At 43.0% G+C, this 27,954-nt stretch overlaps 1 protein-coding gene across 1 annotated transcript; it reads right to left on the bottom strand.

The window, feature by feature from the left end:
- Positions 1 to 993: 993 nt before the first annotated feature.
- Positions 994 to 27,770, bottom strand: Rxrg (retinoid X receptor gamma). Its single transcript, XM_042677342.1, has 9 exons — positions 27,728 to 27,770; positions 22,169 to 22,313; positions 17,674 to 17,853; positions 11,346 to 11,506; positions 11,090 to 11,219; positions 9,911 to 10,043; positions 8,663 to 8,754; positions 7,232 to 7,337; positions 994 to 1,213 (listed from the first exon to the last, which is right to left on the bottom strand). Exons 2-9 carry the CDS (start codon positions 22,239 to 22,241, stop codon positions 1,066 to 1,068), a joined length of 1,023 nt encoding a protein of 340 aa, XP_042533276.1. The 5' UTR covers positions 22,242 to 22,313; positions 27,728 to 27,770; the 3' UTR covers positions 994 to 1,065.
- Between the last annotated feature and the right edge of the window lie 184 nt (positions 27,771 to 27,954).

Here is a 27,954-nt window from a genome sequence, read left to right as displayed (position 1 = left end):
GGACAGTGGTTCAGGTTGTATACTTATATGGCTCTGTAAGTCATACATAGACAGACAGACAGACAGATATATAGATATCCTAAGCCCTACTTCTGCCCATGGCTGAATGGTGCCTTAGAAACAATGGGCCACATAGGCTGGCGATAGAAGGCCAGTATCCTCCTTCAAGGAGCTCATTGTGCTGATTAGCAACCCCTAGGTAACCTGGAGAGCCTAAGGCTGGCAGACATTTCCTTCTTTCCCTTACAAAAACAGGCTAGGTAGGGCTTGGTAACAATGGGAAAGAAACTCGGGTGTTTTTGTCTTTCCTCTATTGCTGGTAATGACAGAGAACCTACTCCTTTGTAACCACCTTTCACCAACTCCCATGATCTTCCATCAACTTCTCAAGACATCTTTTTGGGGGGGGCCTGATACACAATTGCCCCCAATCAGATCAAGGCTCCTTCTGTTCATTATTCTTAAGGGAAAAGAGGAAAACAAGAATCCAAGTTGCCTCTGAAAGGCAATATTTTTCTGGTTTCCCCAGGGGACTCCAGAAGGCAAAGCTGGCTGTGCCTAGCCCCCAAGTAGCTGATACCCTGCTGCTGGAAGCCCGGCTTAGACCCAGGCTGCAGCTCTGGATGTGCAATCTCCCTGGGGGGCCCAGTCCCTACCAAAACCTCCTGCTCCCTCCCACCACCCAGAGAACTTCCAGCAAGACAATAACACACCAGTGCTCCAAACAGTGCCAATATCACATTGATTCTTTTATTTTCTCTTTGTTTGCTTTTCCATGACAAGTGAAAAAATAATTTAACCCAGTGATATGTACAGAGGCTTGGTTACTTTTCTCAAGAACTTCCAGAAAGACCTCAGCCCCTTAAGATAGCAAAGAAGGATGACCTTCCCCATCTATACAAAACTCCACCTATAAAAGTCTCGCATGTAGAAAGGTTGGCTTTATTATGAGCATCACATTTTAGGAACAGGGAGAGGTCAGCGGGGGGTGAAGGGATGTGCAGGGTGGGCTCCACACGCATCTGCAGGGGACATCCCCAGTGAGGAGGCTGTGACTGGTGGGGTTCAGGTGATCTGCAGCGGGGTCTCCAGCATCTCCATGAGGAAGGTATCGATGGGGGTGTCCCCAATGAGCTTGAAGAAGAAGAGGTGTTCCAGGCATTTCAGACCAATGGAGCGCAGAGCAGGAAGGCGCAACAGCAGCTTGGCAAACCTGCAGGGAAATCAGGGGGGCATGGCTGACCAGGGAGAGCAGGCAGCAAGCTGGAGGGGAGGATGTATGTGTGCGAGAAAACCTGGCAATGAGAATTGTAGGAGATTTCATCTTAGGGAGCCTCAGAATCAGGCAAAAGGGTCAGTTAGTCTTAAAGGAGAAGGGGGAACCTCTGACCTCTGGGGAATCTTGGGAAATCACCTCCCTCCATGTTATTCATGGTGGTGGAGGAGAATAAGGTGACTGATGGTACCCTCAGGGCCAACACTTCCCTGTTGGTGACCTGCACATTCCCTGGGTTCCCCAGAGTTTCTGCTGAGATTAGCAGAAGCCATTGGAACAGGGCATGGTTTGTGGGTGTGCTGGGTCCATGGCAGACACAAGCACTAGATGAGCATGCTTGAGTACCTACTACTTGCCAGGCATCCCACCACAGGTTCTGAGGATACAAAAGTGACTGAGAACTGCTCATCAGTCCTGATCCCAGGAGTGGTCACTCTTCTCCACAGGGTGCAGTAGCTTTAGGCTACATGATTTCAGATTGCTCTATCAACATATTTTTTTTTTGTTTTCAATTTTGGTGTTTTGGTCAGTCATGAATTCAGGACCTGGGCATTGTCCCTAAGCTCTTTTTACTCAAAGCTAGCATTCCACCACTTCGAGCCACAGCTCTACTTCCAGTTTTCTGGTGGTTAATTGGAGATAAGAGTCTCCTGGACTTTCCTACGTGGGCTGGCTTTGAACTGTGATCCTCAGATCTCCACCTCCTGAGAAACTAGGATGACAGGCCTGAGCCACCAGCACCCATCTATTTTCAATTTTTTAACGAGTTGTTACTCAGCTTCTTTGTCTGCACTTTCTATAAGTTTCAAAGAGATGGGAGAGGAAAGAAGGTCTGCTGCTGAAGGTCCTAACATCTATGTGGGGAGATAATTCACACACTTGCATGAACATGGACACGCAGATTCTTGTGTTACCCTCCCATGCGCCTTACTTGTGTGCTATTCAGCCCCAGACTCAACTCTCTCATATACCCTCATACTTGTGCTTGCAACATGTCCTGGCTGCTTTTGCACATACATGTGTGTACACTCCCATGCAGACACACTCACACAGGGTTACATCATGAAGACACAGACTGGCACAAGCATACACATATCCATGCTTCATACACTTTTCTATAGGTGAGGATATTCATTATGAGGTCCACGAAAGGAAGAGCAACCAGCCTGGGGAAGAATTTGTCTATGTGTGCCCATTGTTAGACCCCAGCTTTGTGAAAGTCTTCACTTTGCCTGTATAGCTCTCTGTGTCTCTCAAAATCCTTCCGTGCCAGTGAAGCTCATTTCTAGTGTTATGAATGCTACTAGAGATCGTCATTCTACTCACAACCTTCAATAAAAAGTGCAGGGACCAAAGTCACATTAGTTTTCACACCTTACATCAGAGATTTCTGAGGAGACCAGGATCTTTACTGATAGTTGAACCATTATTTCATTAAAAAAAATAGATATTGGAATTTCAGTGTGTGTACTTAGATATTCATGCCACATGACATTTCAAAATGTAACCATGGAAGAAAAACTTGACCACATACAAAAGTAGGAATCATTGTTTTTTTCTACATGGAAAAGCTGAAAGTCTATGCAAATGCTAACATGAAACTTCAAAGCATCTGGGCACCAATAGCTCATGCCTGTAATCCTAGCTACTCAGGCTGAGGTCTGATGATCACAGTTCAAAGCCAACCTGGGCACGAAAGTGGAACAAAGAGGCTCAGGGACAGCATACAGGCTGTTCAAGCCCTAGAATTGGGTGGGGGGAGGTAAGAGAAGGGAGACAAACAAACTTAATGATAAAGCACTAGGATGCATCTGAGCAATGCCACCTAGAGTGACACCTGTGGCCAAGGGACAGTTCCCAACGAAGGAAGCTGAGCTCCTGACAGCATTTTGCCATCCTACCAATCTGCCAATGAAGTAGTATATGGAATTCATCAAAGAAAAGGGCCTCCCTACAAAGTACAAAGTTAGAGCCAGGCATGTTGACTCACATCTGTATTTCCAGATACTCAGGCGGTATAAATCAAAAGGATTACTGTTTAAGGCCATCTCTGACCAAGAATTATCAAGGCTCCATCTCAGCAAACAACCCAGGCATGCAAATTTGTAATCCTAGCTAGGCAAGAAACATATGTAGGAGGATAATTGTCTGAAGCTAGCTGGGGCAAAAGTGAGAGACCCATGTGAAAGATAACTAAAACAAAAAGGGCTAGAGGTGTGGTTCAGGTATTAAAGCAAATGTTCAAAGCCCAGTACTGACAAAAAACAATTATATATAAAGTGAAAAGATTGACTCTGACAATTTTTTATTTTAACTATTCAAATGTCTGTGTTCCAATATGCAAAATGCTAACTAACTTGATGTGTTCATCTCTTCGCTACCTGTCCTGGATTTCAGAATTAAGATCAGGGGAAGAAAGCATCCACTAATCTGCAGACTCATGGGACTGCCATTGCTTGCCTATATGTTGGCTGTACGGGAGACTCATGGCCTTTGAAGGTATTTGCCGTGTGTACAAGAGAATGTGTGTGAGTTGTGCACCCTGTTGACTTTTGATTTCTGCTTTTTTTTTTTCCTCCCCAAAGAGATTGACACCATGAATTGCATTTCCAGAGAATTTCCACTGAGTGGCAGCACTCCACCACTGAGAAAATGGCTTCACCTGGCAGCGTGAGGATTCATTCACTATAACCAGTCTCTGCAAGCCAGAGGTGAGCAGCCTTCCTGGCTGGGTGACTGACCTGCCTGGGTGAGCCAAGTGACACCCTGATGTGCCTCTGAGCCTCCCACAAACTTGAGACACAGTAATCACCCTCTGTCCATGTTGTGCTAGACAAGCCCAGGGATGGGGTACAGGGGCTGGGGTGCAGCTGCAGTGAAACATTTGGTTGTAATCCCCAGCATGACAAAACAAAAACCAAAACAAAGAAAATGGTTGCTGATTTTTTTTCCTGCTTATAAGAAATGCTCTGCCAACTCCCTGAGCTTCAGCAATAAGGACTGGCGTCTCCACCCAGCGTCAGGAGGAAGCCCAGGCCCTGGCAGCCCTTCTTCAGAAAGAGTCAAATTCCAAAGATTTCTTTAAAGTGATATGTAGAAACAGCCTAGCGGCCAATCACAGCGCAATGACTGAGTACATAAAAATAAATCCACATTGCAACGCTTTACAAAACTATGGAAAATGATTATGTATTTTTACTAAAAATTCTTTGAATGTCTAAAGGATAAAAATACACCAAATTATATACTTTCATACATGTGAATACATATTTTATGTATACATAGATACGCCATATATACATATACACATATAAATATATATGCACACACATATATGCATATATATATACATAGACACATAGGAAATTGGAACAAAATATACCCAAATATTATCAAATTTTATTATCTGGTTTTTAAGGAATGACTCTTGTTTTTCTACCAAAGCAGGCATTGCACTTATAAACAGGGATGGGGGATTGTTGCTTTAGTTTTTGTTTTACCTTTCTGAGGATCAAACCCTGGACCACATACACACTGGGAAAGTTCTTTACCACTGAGCCACATCTATTGGTAAAAACATTGAGTTTTATTTAAAGATGAATAGCCAGGACCTAGAACCACAGTTCCAGAAAAAGGATAGTATGCTCTGCTTACAATACGTGCACTAGAAACCCATCTGATGTTGCTTTAAAGCTGGAAGATTCCAGAGAAAGTCCAAACTAGGACTTTCAGGTACTGTGTACTGCTGTCCAAAGCCCTTGATACCTGGTGCAGATGGAGAGACTGCCAGGTAGTTACTAAGCTCCCCTGGCTCCTTCCTCTTTGACCTCAGAGACACAATGCCTGTGACTAAGCTTTGCCAGTGGCAGTGAGTGAGTGATGAGGGCTGTTTAGGAACTATGTCTCCCTCCCATAGCCTAACACCCCACTCCTGCCACCCCTGTCTGCTCCTGCACCTTTTCCTCCTCCATCACCTGGATACAAACCACAATGTGGCTCTGGGTCTTGACAGAACTACAAGAAGGAAGGAGTCTATGTGCCCAACTGACCATGTGGAAGAGAGCTGTGTCCTTGAAAATGATTGGCCACCCAAATTAATGAATGAGAAAGAAAATCTCTAATGACGCTAAATTACTGACTATTGTTAGGTCTATTATTACAGCTTAGCCTCTAATGTAGTAACCTGTTTACTCATTCATTGCACCAAAGAACTGAAACCCACTCAGCTTGGATTTCTTTACAGGCTCCAACACGACCCAACTTCTTTCCAATACATTGATTTGTGATCCAGAACAAATAACGAAATGGAATTTAGACATCACAGAGGATTACAAGTCACCATTGAGAATGTGCTGTAAAATTTATTCTGAAAGACAAAAAAACTAACGGTCTTTCAGTTTCACTTCTAGTTTTCTGGGATTGAAGACCACCTCATTTTAACTAGGGTCTGAAGGGAGGGAAAGTTTTTTGTTTAGTGCAACTTGCAAGAAAATAAACACCAGGAAGTGGATACTCGAAAGGGGTGGGAAAGGGTCAGGGGAACGTGGTAGATGAATGAAAAGGAGAAGAGGGGGAGAATGTATGTCCTAAAAAACTCAAGAAAAAAAATCAAGAAAGTGAGGGAAGGGGTGGGTAGGGGAGGGATGGGTGAGAATGTTGAAAGGGGTGACATTGATCAAGATTTACTGTATTCATAAACTACTTTGTACAACTACTTAAAGATTTAAAAAAAAAAGAAAGGAAAAGAAACAAGATTTATATAAATGACTCCGGAGTAGCTAGATTGGTAAATAGATTAGCTAGGCCAGAGAGACAGATCCCTAGGAGTCTCCTGGCTCACAAAGCCTGCCTTACTGCATGGGATTTCCATGGGGCACACCATACAGCAATGCGGTCATATCACACTGCTCTTTGAAATCATAGCTGGCCTGGTCCACATTTCACCTCCACCACAGACCAGATTTACCTTCTTACACTGGTCACTGCTCCTCGCTGAGCCTCTGTTGCTTGTTAGAATGGAAAAAGATTCTCACATTGACCATTGGTTTGCCTAATATTTAGAGTTGTATACTATAGACCCTCCTTATCGCTGTACCCCTCCTGAAAAACTCATATGTAGGTTTTCATATATATACAAGTATATATATACATATATATAGTGTGTGTGCATACACACACACAGCTAAGGTAAAGTTTAATTCATAAATTAGACATAGTGAGAGATTAATAGCAGTAATAAGCAAATTTAAAAACAAACATCGAAACAATTGCAACAATTAGTGTAATTTAAAGTCATTTAAAACTGATGAATTATTTATTTCTGGGACTTTCTATTTAATGTTTTCAGATTGTGTTTGACTGCTGGTAACAGAAACAACTAACTAAAAGTGAGCTGCAGAATCTGGGGATTCTGTGACTGTGAGCCCACAGATTTGGGGTTACTAGATTTTTCCTTGTTACTACTTCAAGTGCTTATTCTGGAGCACTAAATCATGGAGTTAGCATTCATGTGTGTGTGTGTGTGTGTGTGTGTGTGTGTGTGTGTGTGTGTGTGTGTGTCTGTCTGTCTGTCTGTCTGTCTGTCTGTCTGTCTGTCTGTCCGTCTGTCTGTCTGTGCTGGTAGTAGGGCTTGAACTTAGGACCTTATACCCTAGCTTGGCTTCTTCACTCAGTGCTGGTGCTTAACCACTTAAGCCAAACCTTTACTTCTGCCTTCTTGGAGATAAAAGTCTCATGTACTTTTCTACCTAGGTTGGCTTGGAACCTCAATCCTCAGATCTCAGCCTCCTGACTTGGTTAGAATTTTAGACGTGAGCCACCAGTGCCTGGCTTACTGCCTTGTTTAGTAAGATCTATGTAACATCTAGAAACATCTAAACAGTGCCTGTTACACAGTAGGCTCAGTAATAGGGAGGAGTCATTTCAGCTATTATTACCCTCACAGTACTCTCTCACCTGCCTGGTTGTTCTGGATACTTCTGCTTGGTGTAGGCTTCCAGGGTGGCGTAAACCTTCTCCCGCAGAGTCTCCACCTCTGAAGGGTTGGATAGACCCTTGGCATCTGAAAAAGATTTCGTCTCTGCTTGGCAACTCAGTAGGACCTCCATGCATGTCCCCACCATACCGGCCACCTCCCATAGTTAGGAGAGATCCGACTGGGGAGAATTGGGAAATCAACTTTTGGAGTAACACTTTTCATTGTTAATAGTCAAGTGTGCCTGCCACCGTCTCCAAGGAGGAGAATTTTACTTTATTCAGGCAGTTCTAGAAGTACTCTTGTCACACATTTCCTCAGTGTCTCCTGTGTGATGAGGTGAGCACAAAGAATGAATCTGCATGTGCCCTGAACCAAGCACCAAACACTCCCTCCTTCAGAAGATGCAGTATGGGCACAAGTTACTCTCCTAATTGTGAAGACGAGTCTTTCTGATCCATAGCAATATCTGATGAAGCTGATCACTTTTCCTTCTTGAAATCCATTCCTCCCTGAATGTCCAGAATGCCCCTCTCTGGTCTCTCCTTGTCTACTGAAGAACCTCTCTTGATCAAGCTCCTTTGCAACTTTTCCTTGTCCCTCTGATTTCAAGAGTCAGCATGGCTGGGGGGGGGGGGGGGGGCTTCAGTCCCTGCCCTCTTCTCTGCCATCCCTACTTTCTCCTCAGGTGACCTTACCTCCAGGCTCAGGAGTTTCCATGCCAGGAAGAGGCTATGGCTCTCACATCTCTATGTTCCTGGATTCTCCCATGCAGCCCCTACTGCTTGTTATATATCTGCTGTCTGAGTATCTATCATCTCTGAATTTTGCTCAAACACAGTATCATGATTCATTCGCCCACGGTTAGAACTTGCTTTCCCTGGAGTTTTCCCAATCTCAGTAAATGAGGATTCCATTTGCCCAATGGTTCAGGAAAGAAAACAATCCTGAGTTATGTTTGACCCCTGCTTTTCTTTCACAGCCTACATCCATTAGCAGATCCATTAGCAGATCCCTGTGGCTTTGCCTAGAAATATACCCAGCATCTGACCACTTTCTACCACCTCCTTCACTACCATGGTGCTCACTGTTATTTCTCTTCTTCCCCAGCTGCCTCCAACTACGCATACTTCATGCTTGGCTCAGACATTTTCAAGACCACTCTAGAGTAAACGCCATTACAGGTTGACACTTGGGGCTGGAAGTGTGGCTCCAGTGGTAGCCCATTTGTAAGTCTCTGAGTTCAAACCCCAGTCTCACCAAAAATAAAGAATGATCTCTTCTGGATTTCTGGTCTTGCTTGCTCTCTCTATATCTCTCAGCCAAGCAAGAGAGCCAAAAAAAAATCGTCAGAACCCTGGAGGCCAGTTTTGGAGGAGGGATAAACTGCCACTGGGATTAAACAAAATCACCTGGGTTAAACAGCACGATGGCTCGCAGGCAGCCCAGCTCCGACTTATCCATCTGCATGTCTTTCATCTTGGAAACCAGCTCAGTTAGAACTCTGTTCACAAAAAAACAGGGACAGGTAGGGAGAGAAGCATAAATTCCAAGAAATGAGCCAACAAATGGATTTTACTGACACTTGCTATGGAACCACCCTACTTTCCAGATGGTGCTTCAGGTATTAGGGGTACAGACAGGAATAAGACGCAGCCCTCATCTCGAGGAGAGTGCAGTTTGACTAAAGAAACAGGCACAGATACAAGAGCAAAGCCCAGTGAAAGAACTGCCATGAGCCAAGTTCAAGGGCACAGTAAGGAGGAAGCAATGCATTGCAAGCAGGAGGCAAAATGGCACCTTGGGAGACATGGAAATGAGAAATGCAATGAACAATGCAAGGCTAGTACACTGAAAGTCTACAAGAACCACAAGGGGACAACATTCAGCAATAGGGCAAGTTTTAAAGATCATGTTGGAAGCCAGTATGAGAAAAAACAGGGAAGAAGTAGACATCCCTTACATGGTCATGAATGTGACCCCCAAAGGACCATTTATGATGGAGGAAGAAAGGAACCCTGAGGCCTGGGAACTGGACAAACTATTTTCAACTTTCTCAGCTCTCTATTTTCTCACCTCCAAACCACTAATCTACTCATTTTCCTTTGGCACCATGGAAAGCATGGAACCTCTGTCCAGGTGTCACTGTTTGATTGACAGGGGTGTAGTCCTGTTATAGACCTCCCCCAGGGATTTACAGACTCCACTATAAACCTCAGCCTACCTTGCTCAATCTCTTGAAGATACATGTGGAATCTTTCTCTTATTCTTGTCCCCCAGGATAAGCATTTCATTTCCCTATCCCGAGTTTACTAGATGATGTCAATCATCCACTCTCCTCTTTAGAAAAACAGGATAAACAGGCTCTTCCATTTTCCCACCAATGATACTGGCCTCTGACTGTATCCATTTTATTGTAGTCTCAGTCTTTCTTTTAATCCCTTTCTTCTTCCTCAAGTGTATGTTTCATGTGCTTAAGGGTCTCTACATAGTCACATGCATCTGTTGAGGCTGCCTGTCCTCCATCCCAGTCTTTCTTACAGGTATATGACCCCATATGAATTCATCCTCTCCCCCCACCCCGACACACACACACACACACACACACACACACACACACACACACACACACACACACACTGAAAGCATAAGGGAGACACCTGTCAAAGATGGAGCCCACTCCAGCGCTGTGAGCACTGCTTCGATGGACATGGAGACCTGTGGCCAGCAGGATGCCATCCTGCACAGAGACTGAGCGGTGGGAGAAGGAGGCAATCAGCAGTTCATTCCACCCTGTGAGCAGAGAGAGCAGGCCTTGAGGGAAAACACCCACTTCATTCCTGCTTCATTATTCTCCATCCAAGGTATGTTTGTTAGCTCATGGAATAAAGGCAGAATTGGAAATCTAAGGTGGTTAAGACCTTTGCTCAAGAAAACACAGAAACAAAGAAGAAACCTGACTTTGCTATCCATCTCCCAGTGTCTCTGATATAGACCAAAATGACAGCTTGAGGACAAGGACTTTTTCTTTTCCTCACCAGTCAACAAATACAGATTGAAATTTTGCCAGCTAATAGTTACTATATTAGCTGCCATGGTGGATAAAGCGAACACTCCCTGAAGCTCTGTCCCCAGGACCTGACAACCTAGTTTTCTTTCTTTGGTGTTACAGTAACACCCAGTGTGGTAAACAGCTTTCAGTCGATATCCAGTTGACTCAGCTAATGGGAATGAATGAGTGAACTGGTTCCCACCGCTCAGCCAAGCTTCATGAAATTTCCCCAGTGATGGAGAGGAGATACGGCTGATGTCAACAGACTGCATATGAGAGGCAAGAGGGAATGTAGCACATACACTCTTAATATTGGAAGAGATCTTGAAGTCTCTATAGGATAAGCCTGAGAAAGTCTCTGGCTTTCTTATCCTACCTGTGAGATGGAACTCTATCCATTTGCCAATTTTGCTATGATAACAAAGCCCTGCTTCAAATTATCTTCAATGAAAATGATTTAAAAGTCTTTGAAAATTCAATGCAAATTATAATGCAAAAGTGTCATGTTTGCATGGAAAGAATCCCACTCCTCCAGGAACAAACAAAACAATGGCTTATTTGGCAATGAAAGATTTTTGGGGGAGGAGGGAACCATCCAAATGAAAGAGAGTACAAGTAAAATAAAAAAGAACACCCTTCTTCAGAGAGAGTGATCATTGTTGACATGCTCCACAGCTCAGCTGGGTTTCAGCTCCATTCAATTGCTTATTGTAGAATCCCAATGGTAATTTCAAAATGGCAGCATAGAGGATAGTTCCCAAGAACAAAAGAACCTGATATGGTTTACCTGCCCGTAGCAGAATAACCTGGTCCTCCAAGGTGAGGTCAGAGAAATGAGGAATGCGCTTGGCCCATTCAACAAGGGTGAAAAGCTGCTTATCAGCAGCATGGCATATGTTGGTAACAGGGTCATTTGTCTGAATAAAATGGAACAAACAATGGTGAGAGACAGATTCTAGGACTCCAAATACATTCTCCCCCCCCCCCCCATCTCCAGCCCCAACCAAGAAATGGAAGACGGATGGAGCTCTAAGCCCACATACTGAGTTCTCCATGTTCATGTCTCCATAGGATTCTGTCTTTGGTTCCACTGCAAGTTCAGCTTCTAGAATCCTCTCCACAGGCATGTCTTCATGGCCACCACTGGTACATTCTGCCTCACTCTCAGCTCGCTCCCGGCTCCTCTGTCTTTCTTCTTGTACCGCTGATAGACAGCAGGACATATAGACATTACCAAAATGCCCAGGACAAGTGTGGGAAATTTAGTGACCCTACCTAAGCCTCAATTCCACATGTGCACAATGGAATAATCAGAGTACTGAACATGGAATACTGTGATGGTGAGAAATGAAACAAGGAAAGCAATATGCTTATGCCTCCCCAGAATGATATGACTATTTAGTTCATATCATTGCTAATGCATGGTGGAGACTGTGCTAAGTTTGCATTGTAAGGTTTCATAAACTTTCATTATAAACTCTCTCTGGAAGAACCAAACCTCCTGCTGTTCCTACATTCTCCCTCGTTCCTTCCTCTTTCTGGGACCTCTGATAAGTTGTAAGCATACAATAGTTTGAGAGTAAGCATGTTGCTGTAAAAGCTTCCTCTGTCAGATCCTATGTATCATCCTTGGTATTCACGTCCCATTAGGTCTGCCCCTCCTGTCCCAGCTCATCACAGCATCGCCTGATCCAACTTGTCAGGAAACATCTTCAGGGAGCTGGCTGTGGGGATTTAGTAAGTGAAGGGGTGGAGAGATGTCACCTAGATGACATTTCAGAATCAGCCACTGACTTTAAGAGTGGGGGAGGGCACACAGGCAAAGGTGTAGGCTGAATGACATCAGCCTCCCACAAACTTTGAGGTTTTCCTCGAGGTTCACTCTAACTTAAAGAACCCTTAGGTCTGTATATTAGGATGAAAGGCAGGCCCTGGTCCCCAGGATTACCTTCCTACTACTGGACTCATTCCTATCATCTTAGAAGCCATGATTTCAGCTTAGGTGCAGCATCAGTAAGTAGAATTCCACATTAGAGCATAGGTTTTATGGCCCAAGAGTGGAGCACGTTCCACTGTAAGCAGCTGACTAAACTGGAAGTCAGTGACAGCTCCTGCACTAGCAACTCCTCTCCTACCTGCAGTCCACTCACAGAAAGCTCCTTTCACTCTTGGGTGGGGATTGTGGGAAATGAAGCCACAGGGCTTCACAGTGACTGGAATTGCAATCATGCAAGTGACAGCATTGACCTCTCAAGGGCAGAGAAAGGTAGGACTAAAAACCACTATCACCATCCTCTAGAGCCTCCACACAATGGCATACTGAGGCTGGAAGGAATCAAAGGAACATAGCAAGGCAGAAAGGAAAGGAAGAAAGCAAAGAAGGAAGAAAACAAGATAGTAAGAAAAAGAAGAAGTGAGAGAACAGAGAAGAGAAAAAAGAGCGAAGGGCATGTACTTGCAGGGGCGGGGGGGCAAAGAAAACGTTTTCAAAATGTTGCTGTAAGCTGGATGCTGGTAGCTCATGCTTGTCCTACCTACTCAGGAGTCTGAGATCAGAGGATCCTGATTCAAAGCCAGACCAGACAGGAAAGTCTGAGACTCTTATCTCCAATTAGCCACAAAAAATAAAAATACAAATAAGTCCACAAGTGGTAAGTGCCAGCCTTGAGCACAAAAACTCAGGGACTATGTCCAGGCCCTGAGTCCACGTCCCAAGACTGGCACAAAAAATTCTAATATTAAAAGTAAATTAATTGGGTTCTATTTTAAAAACAGGAGAACAAACTAGTTAAGTTCCTGTGGTGGTTTTCAATTTCTTCTATAGGCTTGTCAAACTTGAGGAAAATAACCTTCAGCCTTCAAAGAAAATAACAGCTTCAAGAAATTAGATTCTAATTCTTATTTTGCCATTAGTAGGGTGGATGTGGGCTATTCACTTTTCCTTTTTACTATAGAGCTTACTGTCATGAATGAGGAGATTTGTATCTGTTACTGACAGTCCTCTATGTAGGCATTACAATAGCCTACATTTATAAAGCTCTTTCTGTATCAGAAGTTATGCTCAACTCTTTATAAAAATGATCATATTTCAAAGTACATTTCCTTATCATATTTCATAGTTCCCTCTGGGGCATTTGACATCACAGAGCATCTAGGTAGCCTATTGCAGGCCAAGAACTGAAGCGTGATGGGGTGGATTCATGGACCCTGGCTGGCTGCCTCCCCAATCTACCTCTAAATATCCTGTGCTCCCTCTCAGGCTCTAGTCACATTGACAAAGACCATCCAGGTGGTAGAAGACAAAAAAAATCACACATGGACATGATAAATTAAACAGGACTCTAAATATTCACACAGTGAAACCAAAGGAGGATATTCTTAGGAGAGGATCACAAAGGCTCAATAATTATGTGCGTATGATCATATAAAATGATGTTTATTGAACGAACTCCAAGAAATGGAAACAAAAGTTTTTTTGTTATTTTGATTTTGGTTTGGGGATTTTTTTTCCCTCCTTTGTTGCTGTTTTTGATTTCTGTACCTTGTGTCTTGTATGTAAGTTTATCTGATTTGTGGATGGTAAGGGGGAGCACAAAAATGGAGGGACAAAGGGTGAACTAATGCAGCAGTGATACTCACTAGACACTATGTTGAAAATGAATTATACAACCTGTGGGGAGAAAGAGTCAGGAGGAGAAAAACTGGGAGAAAATGATGGAAGTGGTGACACTGTTAAAAAAAAAGAAATGTATTCATTACCCAACTTATGTAACTGTAATCCCTCTGTACATCACCCTTACAATAATGATAATAATAGTAATAATAATAATATCATACAGGGCTCATAAGGATATGAATGCTGCTTATAAATGGTCTCCAAGACAACCTATTCTCTTATCTTGAAACTGTACCTCTACAATGAGTGGTCATGACAGTAGCTTCTTCAGAATTTCTGAAGTGGCTTGGGATTTAGAGGGTCTCAGTTCTGTCCCAGTGCTGCCATTCACTTGCTATATAAACATTGGTAGACCTCCAGCCTCTCTGAATCTCTATTTCTTCTTTCAGGAAGTAGATGTGTGATATCAAAGAAGAGAAAATGTCGATTATGTATACTGAAAGAGTCCTGGTGTCCAGAACCTATCCCAATCCCAACTCCTGCTATTGGGATACATTCCAGGCTTTACATTGTATGTCTGAGAATTTTGTGGGTATTTTTGTCCTCAAGGAAAAGTCCAAAATGAGCCCCTGGTTCTGCACATCAAGGCCAGAAATGAGGGTGGCGAAACTGACGGGTTTCTCTGCACACAACTCCCATAGAAAGTTCTCTGAGTGCTTCTTTCCTCTCCTCTTTTCACAGCTTTTTTGGCATTACTGTGCTCCATGTTCTTTTAAAACATATAGAAGCAGAACCTGGGCCCAATTTCTTATCCAGGTATCAAATACTAGTTTTAAATACCAGTCTCTTAAATGAACCCTAAGATATGTATTCAAATGTTTCTTTTTCTTTCAGGTGATTGTTTCTAACACATTTATAAGATTATTTCTTTGTTGCTTTGTATGTCCCTCCCCCATGGTATAACCCCTGCTTTCACTCTATTTGATGTTGGTATAATTTGTGGAAGGGAAGGGAAAAAACAAATCGTTTAAATAGGGACACAGGTGGACCCATTGCAACAATGAGATGTACAAGTCGTTATGTAGAAAAACGAACTTTACAACTTTGGTGGGGGGGGGGAGGAGGATTGGGTGTGGGGGGAGGAGCGGAGGATGGGAAGGAGAAACAAAGGAGGAGGCTACAATGCTTGATAAGAAATGTACTCATTATCTTGCCTATGTAATTGTAACCCCTCTGTACAGTATTTTCACAATAAAAAATAAATAAATGTAAAAATTTAAAAACAATAAAAAAATATCAGTCTCTTACATTTCACATATCCCTGTTTGGCTAACCTTTTTTTAGTAGTATTGGGATTTGAACTCACAGCTACATGCTTACTCAGTAAGACACTCTACCACTGAGCCACACATCCAATCTGTTTTGACCACGTTAACTTTGAGATAGGGTCTCCCTCTTTCTAGGCATGTCTTTGGATCAAGATCTGCCTATTTTAGTCTTCCTGTGGTAGATAGGATAATAGATGCCTGCCACCATGACTAGATCTTGGTTGAGAAGGGGTCTTTCAGACTTTTCTGCCCATGCTGGCCTTAAACCACAATCCTTTCAAACTCAGCCTCCAAAGTAGCTAGGATTACAGGTATAAGCCACTGATGCTTATTAATTGTTGTTGGTTTTCTTTTTTCTTCTTCTTCTTTTTAATGAGAGTACCTTCAATGGACCTGTTGTTCACTCTGATCCTAACTGACCTGGGGAATATTCAGTTTGAGTTTTTACAGATGGAAGAGACTAGCTGAAAGAGAAGAAACTGTCTCTAAAGAAGGCCATTTACCTTCCTTTAATTCAATTTTTTGTCGGTGGTAGGGCCTGAGCTCTTCAGCTCAAGGCACTCTACCACTTGAGCCACAGCACCACTCCTGGCTTTCTGGTGGTTAATTGGAGATAAGAGTCTCACAGACTTTCCTGTCTGGGCTAGCTTTGAACTGCAATCCTCAGATCTCAGCCTCCTGAGTAGCTAGGATTACAGACATGAGCCACAGGCACCTGGCCTTAATTCAATATTTTATGCTTAATAGAAATTGTTTTGTTTCTTGTTTTAGGTGAGCTTGTGTTCTCAAGGTTAGCACTCTGCCGCTTGAGCCACGCCATCACTTCTGGCTTTTTACTGGTTAATTAGGGATGAGTCTCACAGACTTTCCTGCTGGTGCTCGCTCAAACTGTGAACTCAGCTCCTCCTCCCACCTTCTCCTCTCCCCGCCCTCCCCAGCAGCTAGGATTACAGGCCTGAGCCACCAGCTCCTGACATGTTCTAGAAGGAATAACATAACCCTGCATCCATCATGTGCTTGCCGGTGGGGGATGTGTCTTGTGGCCATTAACATCATGTATTGTGACAATCATGATGGAGAAGGCTCTGAGGGCTATTAATTCTATCGAGCCAGAAAGAAGTCTCCAGTGTAATTATGTTATTTCATAGTGTAAACTCTAACCTGCAAGATCATCAGCCCCTGTTATGATAAATATGACATAAGTACGTGCTACTCAACAAACAATGAAGTAGTCATTTTTAGAAGCTTCATCCTGTCCTCCATCTCCTCCTCCTGTCCTTCCTCCTCGACCTCTTCTTCCTCCTCTACTTCTTTCCTCTTACACCACCACTTCCTCCTCCTCATCCCTCACCTCTTCCTCTTGCCCCACTCCTCAGGTCTAGTTTTCTATCTTTCTTTGGGTCCTTCTTCAGTCACCATGCTTCTTTGTGGATGACATTCCCCCATACCTCAGGCTCAATGGCCTTTCCCATCACTGGCTCTCACCGTAAACTCCCCTTTCTCCCAGCAAGCACCTCAGGGCTAACTCAACCCCTCTTCTCTGTTTTCAGGGATTTGACTGCCTTTACTACAGTCTATTAAGATTCACCACTAACGTCACAAACCTGCTCAAGTCTTCTAGTTAATTTACTGCCTGTGTCAGTTTATTTGTGTTACTTAAGGGAATGGCTTTTCCATCTTTAAAGATGAAACCACAATGGGTCTGGGAAGGTGGCTCAGTGGTAGAGCGCTTGCCTTGCATGCGTGAGGTCCTGGGTTCGATTCCTCAGCACCACATAAGCAAAAAGAAAAAAGCCGGAAGTGGCGCTGTGGCTCAAGTGGTAGAGCGCTAGCCTTGAGCTGAAGAGCTGAGGGACAGCGCCCAGGACCAGAGTTCACACCCCACGACCGGACAAAAAAAAAAAAAAGAAACCAAAAGCACTTTTAGATTTGTTTTTCTCAGATACTCCAACACCCCTCTTAGCTACACTATAAATTAAGAGATGTAACACTGAAATGCACAAGGAGGGTGTCTGTGAATAAGAAGACTAGGTTGTCAGACCTGGAAATGCCAATAATCCTTAAACAACATGGAGGGAACCACAGAAGGAGACCAGAGGAGAAGGCCAGTCTGGCATTCTCTTAGCAGAGCAGAGTATGGCACTCGGAAACCTCAACTCTGAGACTTGCTGCCTAGTGATTGGAAAAAAATGACAAAAAAGGAGAGGGCCCAGTATGGGGGCCAGTGTCTGGAGGCAGTGATGAGGGGGTGCCTCTTGCATTCTGTGCTCCAGAGATAGATCTTTCCTTGAAAAATCATGGTACCCAAGGCATCCCAACCTCCCATCAGGCCTCTCCCTTCCCTGCAGTCCAATGCAGTGAGGCTTTTTCCTATACAGTGTAACTGGCTCTCCCTTGAGTCCACACTTGACAGGTGCCTTGTCTTACCTTCCCGCTTCATGCCCATGACAAGGCACTTCTGATAGCGACAGTATTGGCAGCGGTTGCGCTGGCGCTTGTCAATGAGGCAATCTTTATTATCCCGACAGGTGTAGATCAGATCTTTCCTTATGGTTCTCTTGAAGAACCCTTTGCAACCCTCACAGCTGTATACCCCGTAGTGCTTTCCTGGGTAAAAGAAAAGAACATTCCATAAGTGGTTTTGTTTCTCTGGATCTGTCATTCAAACAATCCTTTGACTCTCCTCTCCTCCTCCCCCAGGAAATAGGTACATGCCCTGGGTCCTGGTATAGACTGAAAATATTAATTAGCAAAGGAATGCAAGGAGAGATCACAGAAACCAAGCTAAGACAGTAAATATACATCTCTATGGGTCTTTCTCCAACTCCACACAACATCATCAGAGAATTCCTGACCTAAGATTTTATTTACATTATTTTCATCAAGATAACCCTCAGACTTGGCCTAAGCAAATGCCCTACCTCAATTCAAGATCTTAGTGTAACCAGGCATTATCGGTGGCTCATGCCTACATTCCTACCTACTCAAGAGGCTGAGATCTGAGGATTGTAATTTGAGCTAGCCCAGGCAGGAAAGTCTGTGAGATTCTTAGTGCCAATTAACCAACAAAAGGCTAGACATGGGGCTCAAGTGGTAGAACACCAGCCTTGAGCAAAAAAAGCTAAAGAACACCACACAGGCCCCGAGTTCAAGTCCCAGTATTGGCACACACACAAAAAATGTTAGGTATATGAATTTTAAAAAAATGTTTTCTTATCATATATTACCTAACAGGAAAAATGCCTAAGTTTAACTAATGTTTCTCCAAAATTGAGGTGGAGATCTTAGGAAATACACTTAAAATTATTATCCTTCACCATAAATTATGAGCAGCGTCCTGACTTAAGAATTTTTAAGTGTGATTGCCTGTTGATGAAACAAATTAGTACATGCTCTTATAACATAATATGATATCTGATATTGAGATAGGATATAAAGATGTGATAGAAGGCATTTTTTCTTTATCTTGAATAATTTGCATTTCCTTTATGACCTGCAACTACCCCAAGCAGAAATGATTAATGACAGGAGAGCCAACATGCAACCCCCGACTCCCAGCGCTAGGTATCATGATTCAATCTCAGTACTCTAAGCAGAAGTCTTATCAAAACTGTATGCAAGGGCTGGGAAGGTGGCTCAGTGGTAGAGTGCTTGCCTGGCATGCCTGAGGCCCTGGGTTTGATTCCTCAGCACCACATAAGCAAAAAGAAAAAAGCCGGAAGTGGCGCTGTGGCTCAAGTGATAGAGCACTAGCCTTGTGCTGAAGAGCTGAGGGACAGCGCCCAGGCCCAGAGTTCAGGCCCCACGACTGGGCCCCCCCCCCAAAAAATTAAAAAACAAAAAACAAACAAAAAAAACTGTATGCAAGGTGGCTGTGCTCAGTTAATTGAAATTATAGAACTAAAAAAATACATAAGAAGATCTTTTAAAATATATTTTGGATTATATGGGACTATAAACATTCCACAGTGAGACCTAAGGAAGCTATTCTTAGGAAAGGATCAAAAAGGCTCAATACCTATGTGCATATGATCTGCTAGAATAATGTTTATCAAAATAAAAAAGGTATTTAGGTTTGATTTTTATATATGAATAAAATATGTTGCTATTTAGGCACAGAGCTGACATGACTTTCTAATCTATTTCATTTAGATTGATAGCAAAATGCACCGAAGTCTCTGAGAAATGGCAAATGTAGCTATCTGTACCTTAGAGGTTACATTTCAGAGGAGGCCACTCTATGATGAAATAGTGGCTAGAGATAGCCTGACTGATAAAAAAGCTAGCCTGTGCCTAATGAGTGAATACACTAATTTCCTGAATTTACTGTGAAGATAAACATGGAATTGTTATGTTGGGCCCAAAGAACTTAATGCTCTCAGCTCTGAAATATTTGATGCTGACAACTTGTCGAATGTATGACTCAGTCATTCCATGGCTTTGCTACAGATGTATGACCCTATCACACCTTCATCTAGAATAACTGTGGCAGAGAATTATGCTTTGCTAGGCACCATTCTATTATGGTAAGATTTGACAAGATTAGTAATGACTTTGTGGGAACAAGCAAACATTGGCCATGAAGATAAGTTCCAGGTATCTGGAACTTCCAATGGAAGAACCAGTTTTTGTTGTTGTTGGTGGTGGTGGTTGTGGGCTTGAACTCAGGGCCAAGGTGCTATTCCTGAGCCTCTTTGTGCTCAAGGCTATCATTCTATCACAGTGCCACTTCTGTCTTTTTTGAGTGGTTCATTGGAGATAAGAGTCTCAATGGACTTTTCTCCCTAGGCTGGCTTTGAACCACAATCTTCAGATCTCAGCCTCCTGAGTAGCTATGTGAGCCACTGGTGCCTGGCTTTTGCAGCAGTTTTGATGATAATTAGAGAGTGAGGCAGCCATCATGGACAGCTACAGAAAAGAATCCTTTCCTCTTCCTCCTCCATCTCCTCCTCGACTTTCTCCTCTTCCTCTTCATTTTCTTTTCCTTTTTTCTTCTTTTCTCCTCACCCTTCTTTCTCCAGTAGCTTGTTGTGTAGCCCAGGCTGGATTCAAATTCATGAGCCTCCTGTCTTTGCCTCCTAAGTTCTAGGATCACAAGCATGCATCACTATGCTCGGCCTTCTTATTCTTCAAATAATCAAAATCAGAGATTCAAATGTTTAAAACTGGCAAAGAAGAGGGGAATAAGGAGAGGAAAAACTGTAGAGGAAGGGAGGGTAGTCCAGAAATAAATTATTTGGGTCAAAAGAAGCTGAAAGAAGATAAATCTGAAAACATCTTTGTACTGATAAAAGAATATTAAAATTTTATAATGTTGTTAAAGAAGATATGGTGAAAGGTTTATCTTGGGGATGTTATGGGTAAATTTTCACTTTTCCTTTGTACCTTAGTGGTCCTCCCAAATTTTTATTGTTTTCTTTTCATAAATATTCAGTACATTTTATAATTATAAAAATATTTTCAGTTTCTTTGGGTCTGGCTTACTTCACTTAATATAATTTTTTCCAAGTCTTTTGATTTCCTTCTGAATGGGCAATGCCATTCTTTCTGATGGAAGCATAGAATTCTTGATCCATTCATCCACTGAGGGGCATCAGGGTTGATTCTACATCTTAGCTATGGTAAACAATGCTGCAATGAACATGGTTGTGCTAGTGGCTTTAGTATAGCCTGGTTTGTGATCATTTGGATAAATGCTAGGTCATAGGGAGATCTATGTTTGGTCTTTTTGTTGTTGTTGTTGTTACAGGGCTTGAATTCTGGGCCTAAGCACTGTCCTTGAGCTCTTCAGCTCAAGGCGAGTGCTCTACCACTTGAGCCAGAGTACCACTTCCAGTTTTCTGGTGGTAGAATCTAATGAACTTTCCTCCTGGATTGGCTTTGAACAACCATCCTCAGATCTCAGCCTCCTGAGTAGCTAGGGTTACAGACATGAGCTACCAGCACCCAGCTTATGTTTAGTCTTTTAAGGAACCTCCATACTGCTTTCCAGAGTGGTTGAACAAGTTTACATTCCTACCAACAATGTAATAGTGCTCCCTTTTGGCTACAAGAAACATAGGCTGCATGGTTTCCCTCATTTGTAATAATTAGAATCTGCCTATAAATCTACAAGTAAACTCAATAGATAGTAAAAGACAAATAATTACTCTTGGATGTAATTAATTAAACAGCACTCAAAAACATGCACACAGTGAGACCAAAGAAGGGTATTCTTAAGAGGGGATCACAAGGACTCAATAACTATGTGCATATGACCATATAAAATGGTGCTTATTGAAATGAACTCCAAGAAATGGAAACAAGAGGTTTTTGTGGTTCTTTTTTTTTCTTTACTTTTTCCTTTGGTTTATTCCCTTTAGTCACTGTATTTCGTTTCTGTACCCTTTGTCTTGTATATGAGTCTATCTGGCTTGGGGAGGGGAAGGGGAAGCACAGAAAATGTAGGATTCAGCAGTAATATTCAGCAGTAATATCCACTAGACACTATATTAGAATGATATCACTTGGGGTGAGAGTAGATGGGAGGGAGAAAACTAGGGGAGAATGAGGGAGTGGGTGATAGACATTGTTCAAAAGGAAATGTACTCATTGCCTGATTTATGTAACTGTAACCTCTATACATCATCTTTACAATAAAATTTTTAATAATATATATCTTAATAAAAATTAAGGAAAATAGTCTATGGAATATTTAATCATCACTGCAGCTTAGCTTTGCTGGATACATGCAATATCAAATGTCACTCTAATAAATCTAATCCTAGAAGCCAAAGATCACATTCTAGGTTCATTATGTTGGCATGTTCCCAGCCCAGTTACAAGAATTTACCCCGGAGTCCACAGTGGGCTACTCTCAAGGCCATTTTCGTGTCTTTGAGCACAAAGTGCCCAAGTGGGCAGTGAGCAAATGGACCTGTACCTGAGGATCTGTCCCCACAGATGGCGCAGATGTGTTTCACCAGAGACCCAGGGCTGGTAGATGGGTAATTCATGTTTCCAAGCCCAGGAAGCCCGGGTAAGGGCTTGATATCCTCAGAACTGCTGACACTGTTGACCACATTTAGCTGCAACACAAAAACAAAGCACAGTGAAGTATAGCCAGGGCAAACCCAGCACCTCAGGCCTATAGCAACAAGGGTGCACTTGAGAAAAGACAAGCTTTATATCAAGAAGTAGATCCCAAGCACAGAAGACCTGAAACTTAAGGCGAGGAAAAAGGTACCCAAGAGAAATGAACTCATTTCTAGGAGCTAAAACCAACACCTAGCATGCAACACATCTGTATTAGTCTCTGCTTTCATTTGTTGTACTCATGAGGTTTACTTGAGCTGGAAATCCCAGAATGGTGCACCTAGGATAATGTCAGCTGTGCCTGTTAAAATTTTTTTAACAACTACTGAGTGCCAACTTAGCAGTGCTCCAAGAAACGCTATAGCCCTCAGGCCTGAGTGAACCTAGCAAAAAACACAAATCCATTTATTAATCAATAGACAATTCCCAGTGCTGCGCCAGGTTTTGAGGTCTGAAGGCAAATAAAAATGTACACCAGGAATTCACAATCAAATGGAAGAGAAAGATACACATGACTTGGCCTCTCTAAGAGGCCCATTGAATGCCCAAACCAATTGCAGTAGCACCAAGAATTGAGCAGAGCCAAAAGGTCGTGTTTGGGAACTTGTTTGTAATGAACAGATTATGTTTTCATGAAAGCATGAAATCTGGAGAGCCAGAGACTATGTCTGCTGTTTTCTGACGAGGGGCCCAGCAAGTAGTGGGGAAGTAGTAGAGTTGGGTGGCTGAATAAGTGAAGCTTGCAGCCCTGATTACAAGTTCCAATCTACTCTCCACTCTACCCTCACGTCTCCCAGTGCTCTTGACCAAGAAGCTGCGGCTCTGCCTCCATAAGAGAAAACCAGCCAAGGCAGGCATCCAATCAGAAAAACTTCTGTATGCCCATGGGGATATAGAACATTCTAGGCTTTGGGAAGGGAATGTAAAACCTAGAAGGTTTATTTCTATTCCTCAATGACTTACAGTCTCAATAGATAATGATAACACACACAACAATTAAGAATACTTATTTTTAAAAAGTTCAAATAAAAGCAGTGTGTCCAGAAGAGGCATCCATAAACCTCAGAGGGCTGAAGGGAGGACCATGGACTTCCTGTAGACCAATCTGAATTGTGAATTCTTTTCGATAAACCACAGTGCCTGTAATCCTCCAACTGAACCAAAGGTAGGATTTTCCTCTTGATTGAAAGTCTTTGAGACTAAAGGAATCATCTATAAAAACATGAACTCTAATAGAACTTGATTTGGAATCCTTCTAAAACCACTGGCTTTTCAATTCACTAAGTCAATATTTAGTGAGCATGGAAGGTGAGAGGGGCTCTGTGTTAAACACGGAGAGGGATACACAAAAAACAGGTTGGGTGCTGTGGCTCATACTTGCAGTCATAGCTACTGGAGAAAATGAGAACAAAGAATCACTGTTCGAAGCCAACCTGGGCAGAGAAGTCTGTAAGACTCTTATCTGCAACTAACTGGCAAAATGCCAGGAGTAGAGGTGTAGTTCAAGTGGTAGAGTCATCCTTGAGCAAAAAATCCAAGCAAGATAACAATGCTCAATAGGAAATGCACTCATTACCTTACTCATGTAACTGTAACCCCTCTGTACAGTATCTTTACAATAAAAAAAATTAAAAAGCTGAGCAAGAGTGTGAGTCTTGAATTCAAGCCTTAGTACCAGCACAAAAATTAAAACTTTAAAAAATAACACAGCCTTCAGCCCCTTGTTTTGAAATCAGTCACCAGAAACTAAAAAAAATAGTAATAATAATTTGTACCACGGATGAAAGCACATGTGATAGCTGAGACACAGGAGATTAAGACAAGGCTCAGGGGACTTGCAGCCAATGCTTTGTTCTGTTCTGGGGTGCTACAGTGGATCTCAACTTGGATGCCAACAGGCTGGGAGCTTTGAGAAAACTGAGTATCGGTGTTCATGCTGAGTGGTTCTCACTGAGAGAGACTAAGAAAGGCTCTTCACAATGGGATTTTTTTTCAGTTCACCAGATCTCACTAACATATAGCAATGATTAAGAAGTACTCGTTTGTGGGCTGAGTTCTGTCAGAATGAATTCTAGGCAATAGCTTTACCTGACTGCCTCAATACAATAGAAATCAACACTTGGATGCATCTCATAAAATATAATCATTGAGGTTTGACAAGCCCACAGTGAGAACTCTCTAGCTGACCAGATCCTCAGAGGAACAAGAAGGATCATGGAAAGGATCATGGAGGTGGCCACCACTAGCTCTAGGGAACTTGGACCATTTTTGCCTGACACCGCTCTGCTGTTGTAGGCTCTTAGTGACCACAAAAGAGTAATTATGGCAGTGCATCCATCTAGGGAAGCTTACTCAGAAAATCTCACTGTATTTTTCCTATATTTTTCTTATATACATTGAGCTTTAACTTGTTTAGCTATTTGTTCATTCAGAAACAGTATGGCGATGCTGAAAGAAAGAAGACTCAGACAGAGCCTTGAGGAAGCATGGGGAAGATATAAGTAAGCTAGGATAGTTAAGAAAGGAAAGATCACTTGTTGAGAGATCAGGGAAGACTTTCTGAAGGAAGTGGCACTTAAGTTAGGATCTAACAGCTTGCAAGAAGTAGGTAGGAGCCAGGAACTGGTGGCTTATGCCTATAATCCTAGCTACTCAGATATGAGGATCATGGTTCAATGCCAGCCCATGCAGGAAAAGACTATGAGGCTCTTATCTCCAATTAATTTCCAAAAATCCAGAAATGGAGCTGTGGTCCAAAGTGGTAGACTGCTAGTCTTGAGCACAAAAGCTCAGAGACAATACCCAGGCCCTGAGTTCAAGCCCCAAGAATCACACACACACACACACACACACACACACACACACACACACACACACATCCATACACACACACACACACACACAGAGTCAAAGGAAGGATTTGGAGGGGCCAATCAATGATGTGGGTAAAAGGTTTTGAGTACAAAGACCTGGAGGGAAGCCCAGGTACTTTTAGTGTGAAGTGCCCAGGATTGGGGTAGTAGATGAGATTGAAAGGTGACCTGGAAGTTCAATGCCCTGGCTAGCAGGATGGATTTAGTTTGGGAGACAGAAAAGAACTACTAGAAGTTTTGGGATAAGAAAGAATGCTCTTGAATTTCTACCTTGGTGATATAAGGTGGCAGCAGCCTCAGGAAAGATTGGAGGAGACACCCAAGGCCAAATCACCTGCCCTGGCACCAGGTTAAGTACCTTGCCAGGTCTGACTAGTTGGTGCTAGATTCCAAGGATCTTGCAACCCTGGCTATCATTCCTCCACCTACATGTTCTCTGCACAGTAGGAGAAGAAATGGGGTAGAGGGCGAGGGTAAGGATGAGGGTGGGAGGGGGCAGGGGTTAGCAGGAGAGCCTCAGTCCTCTCTGCACTTATGGCTTCCTGCCTCACCTCCTCGACCAAAGGCTTTGGAGGGGCAGGCTTGCTTTCATGTACTTTCTCCTTGGTCTGAGCCAGCAGCCCTCTCTGTCAGACATTCTGATCTTCCTGACATCAGGTAATGATGGCACAGAGCGCCTAGGCCAGGTGGGTTGATGTTCTCTCTTCTGACTAGATCTCCAGCTGGTTTAGGGTTTGTGTGGGCTCAGACAACGACAGAGGGGGTGGAAGGCAGCTATCAGAATACAAACCTATTAGCTGCCTGGCCCCGGCATTTCCCAACCCTGGCTATCTCGTCCATTAGAGGCAGCTATGCTGAAATAGGCACTTCAGAGCCAGAATTCAGCAGGCAGTCTGACCTGCTGCTGCACCCTGAGAACAGGATAGACGCATATTGGCTTGTGCTCCCTGGGCACACTCAGCCAAGGGCTAAATGCTTCCTGGATGCCTCTGGAGCCGTCACAGAACATTGGGTCCCACATTTCAGAGCTGTCTTCAGCTCAAATTGTCCCCTCAAGGGCCAGGGTTTGGGTAAGCACTTCTGATCTGGGATGCAGACCTACACGTAGCACCTTTAAATCTAGTTAGGGTCATTGTCAGAGGAGCAGTAGCCCTTGACCTCTCTCCACCCCTTCTGTACTGAGTGATCTTGATCAGATCCTTTCACTTAATAGAAATCCCTTATCAGTGGTTCTAAGGGGTAGAAGGTGGGAAAGGGGAAGACAGGAAGAGAAAGACAGACAGACAGACAGACAGACAGACAGAGAGGACAGAGACAGTAAAAGTTGAGACTGCATATTCCCTCTGCCTCATTTAACTAAATCTGTATTTATTTAATATGCATATTGGTTTCCAAAAATGCTTTCATTTGAAGACAAGACTTTATGACTCCATGTTTTTAATTATCAAATTCGATTTAAGATCTCATTCTACATGGGTAATTTTTATTAAAATATTTACTATAAAAATATAAACATATTCAGAGAATAATAACTCAGCTGGAAATAAATATGTAAGCAGAAATCAACAGGGACAGGTTAGTCTGTAGGAGTCAGGAGGTCAGAGGTCAGTCATTGGACATTAGGAAGAGAGATTCCAAAGACTTGTAGTGTCTCTTTGGGGTCAAGCTAACAAATAGCATATGATAAATATAATGTATCACACACACACACACACACACACACACACAAACATACACACACATACACACATATATGTAGCCTACATCATTTTATCTGAAAGTTACATAAATATATCCCCCAATCATGAATTTGGTATTTGGAAATTACTCCACTTAGATGCTCCCCAAGGTAAGAACTGAATCATATACATTTTTTGTATCTCCAGTGACTAGCTGTGCCAGGGCCAATGAATGCTTACTGAAACAAAATTCTGTAGAACCTGGGCTGGGAAGGTGGCTTAGTGGTAGAGTGCTTGCCTTGCATGCATGAGGCCCTGGGTTCGATTCCACAGCACCACATAAGCAGAAAAAGCCGGAAGTGGGGCTGAGGCTCAAGTGGTAGAGCTCTAGCCTTGAGCTGAAGAGCTGATGGACAGCCCCAGGCCCAGAGTTCAGGCCTCACGACCGAAAAAAAAAAAAAAATTCTGTAGAACCTTTCAATAATACAATATACCTGAGCTAGTGATCATTTAGGTAGATAATGCTTATCACCCGAGAATAATAATAATAACAACAGTATGAACACCACTGCCTATACACCTTAACAAGAGCCTTTTCAAGTCATAAAGATTCCTAAGGGTCATGAGGACAAGTATCTGTAACCCAATAGAGAAAAGGAAAGTCAAACAGAAACCAACTAATGTGGTTTGCAAAAGGTCACACGGTCCCTGCCTGCACAGTGTCGTTCCATTTTCTTCCCTCCCGAAGCTAAAAACCCCAACAAGGGAAGAGAGAGACGCTCAAAGGGAGAAATGCAAAGGCATTGAATGGGAGACCCTGTTTGCTACCCCACACCAGGCACAAATCGTACTCACCAGGTCATGAAAAAGGAACTTCTGGCTTGAGGCCCTCCTGAAGGTGAAGGGGGCAGGGAAAGCAGGATGTATAGGAATAACCTGTTCCAAAATGACAGAGTCTCCAAGTCCCAGTGACTAACACCAAGTCCTTCTGTTCTGTGTCATCTGGTTAAGTTGTGCAAAGTTCTGATTCCCTGTGGTTCCGGAGCCGAAGCTCAGAACACTGTTCAGTGTCCGAGGCTGCT

The sequence above is a fragment of the Dipodomys spectabilis genome, unplaced genomic scaffold (assembly GCF_019054845.1).
Source record: "Dipodomys spectabilis isolate Male_0828 unplaced genomic scaffold, ASM1905484v1 ptg000036l, whole genome shotgun sequence".
In the NCBI taxonomy this organism is placed as follows: domain Eukaryota; kingdom Metazoa; phylum Chordata; class Mammalia; order Rodentia; family Heteromyidae; genus Dipodomys; species Dipodomys spectabilis.
This window is presented reverse-complemented; position numbering and strand designations above follow the sequence as displayed.

Coding starts and splice junctions, on each gene's coding strand:
- Rxrg (XM_042677342.1), bottom strand. CDS start 22,241: ATGAATTACCCATCTACCAGCCCTGGGTCTCTGGTGAAACACATCTGC. Junction 11,507..17,673: donor CATGGGCATGAAGCGGGAAG/GTAAGACAAGGC, acceptor GCTGTCTATCAG/CGGTACAAGAAGAAAGACAG. Junction 8,755..9,910: donor GTGGGCTCCATCTTTGACAG/GTGTCTCCCTTA, acceptor TTTTGTGAACAG/AGTTCTAACTGAGCTGGTTT.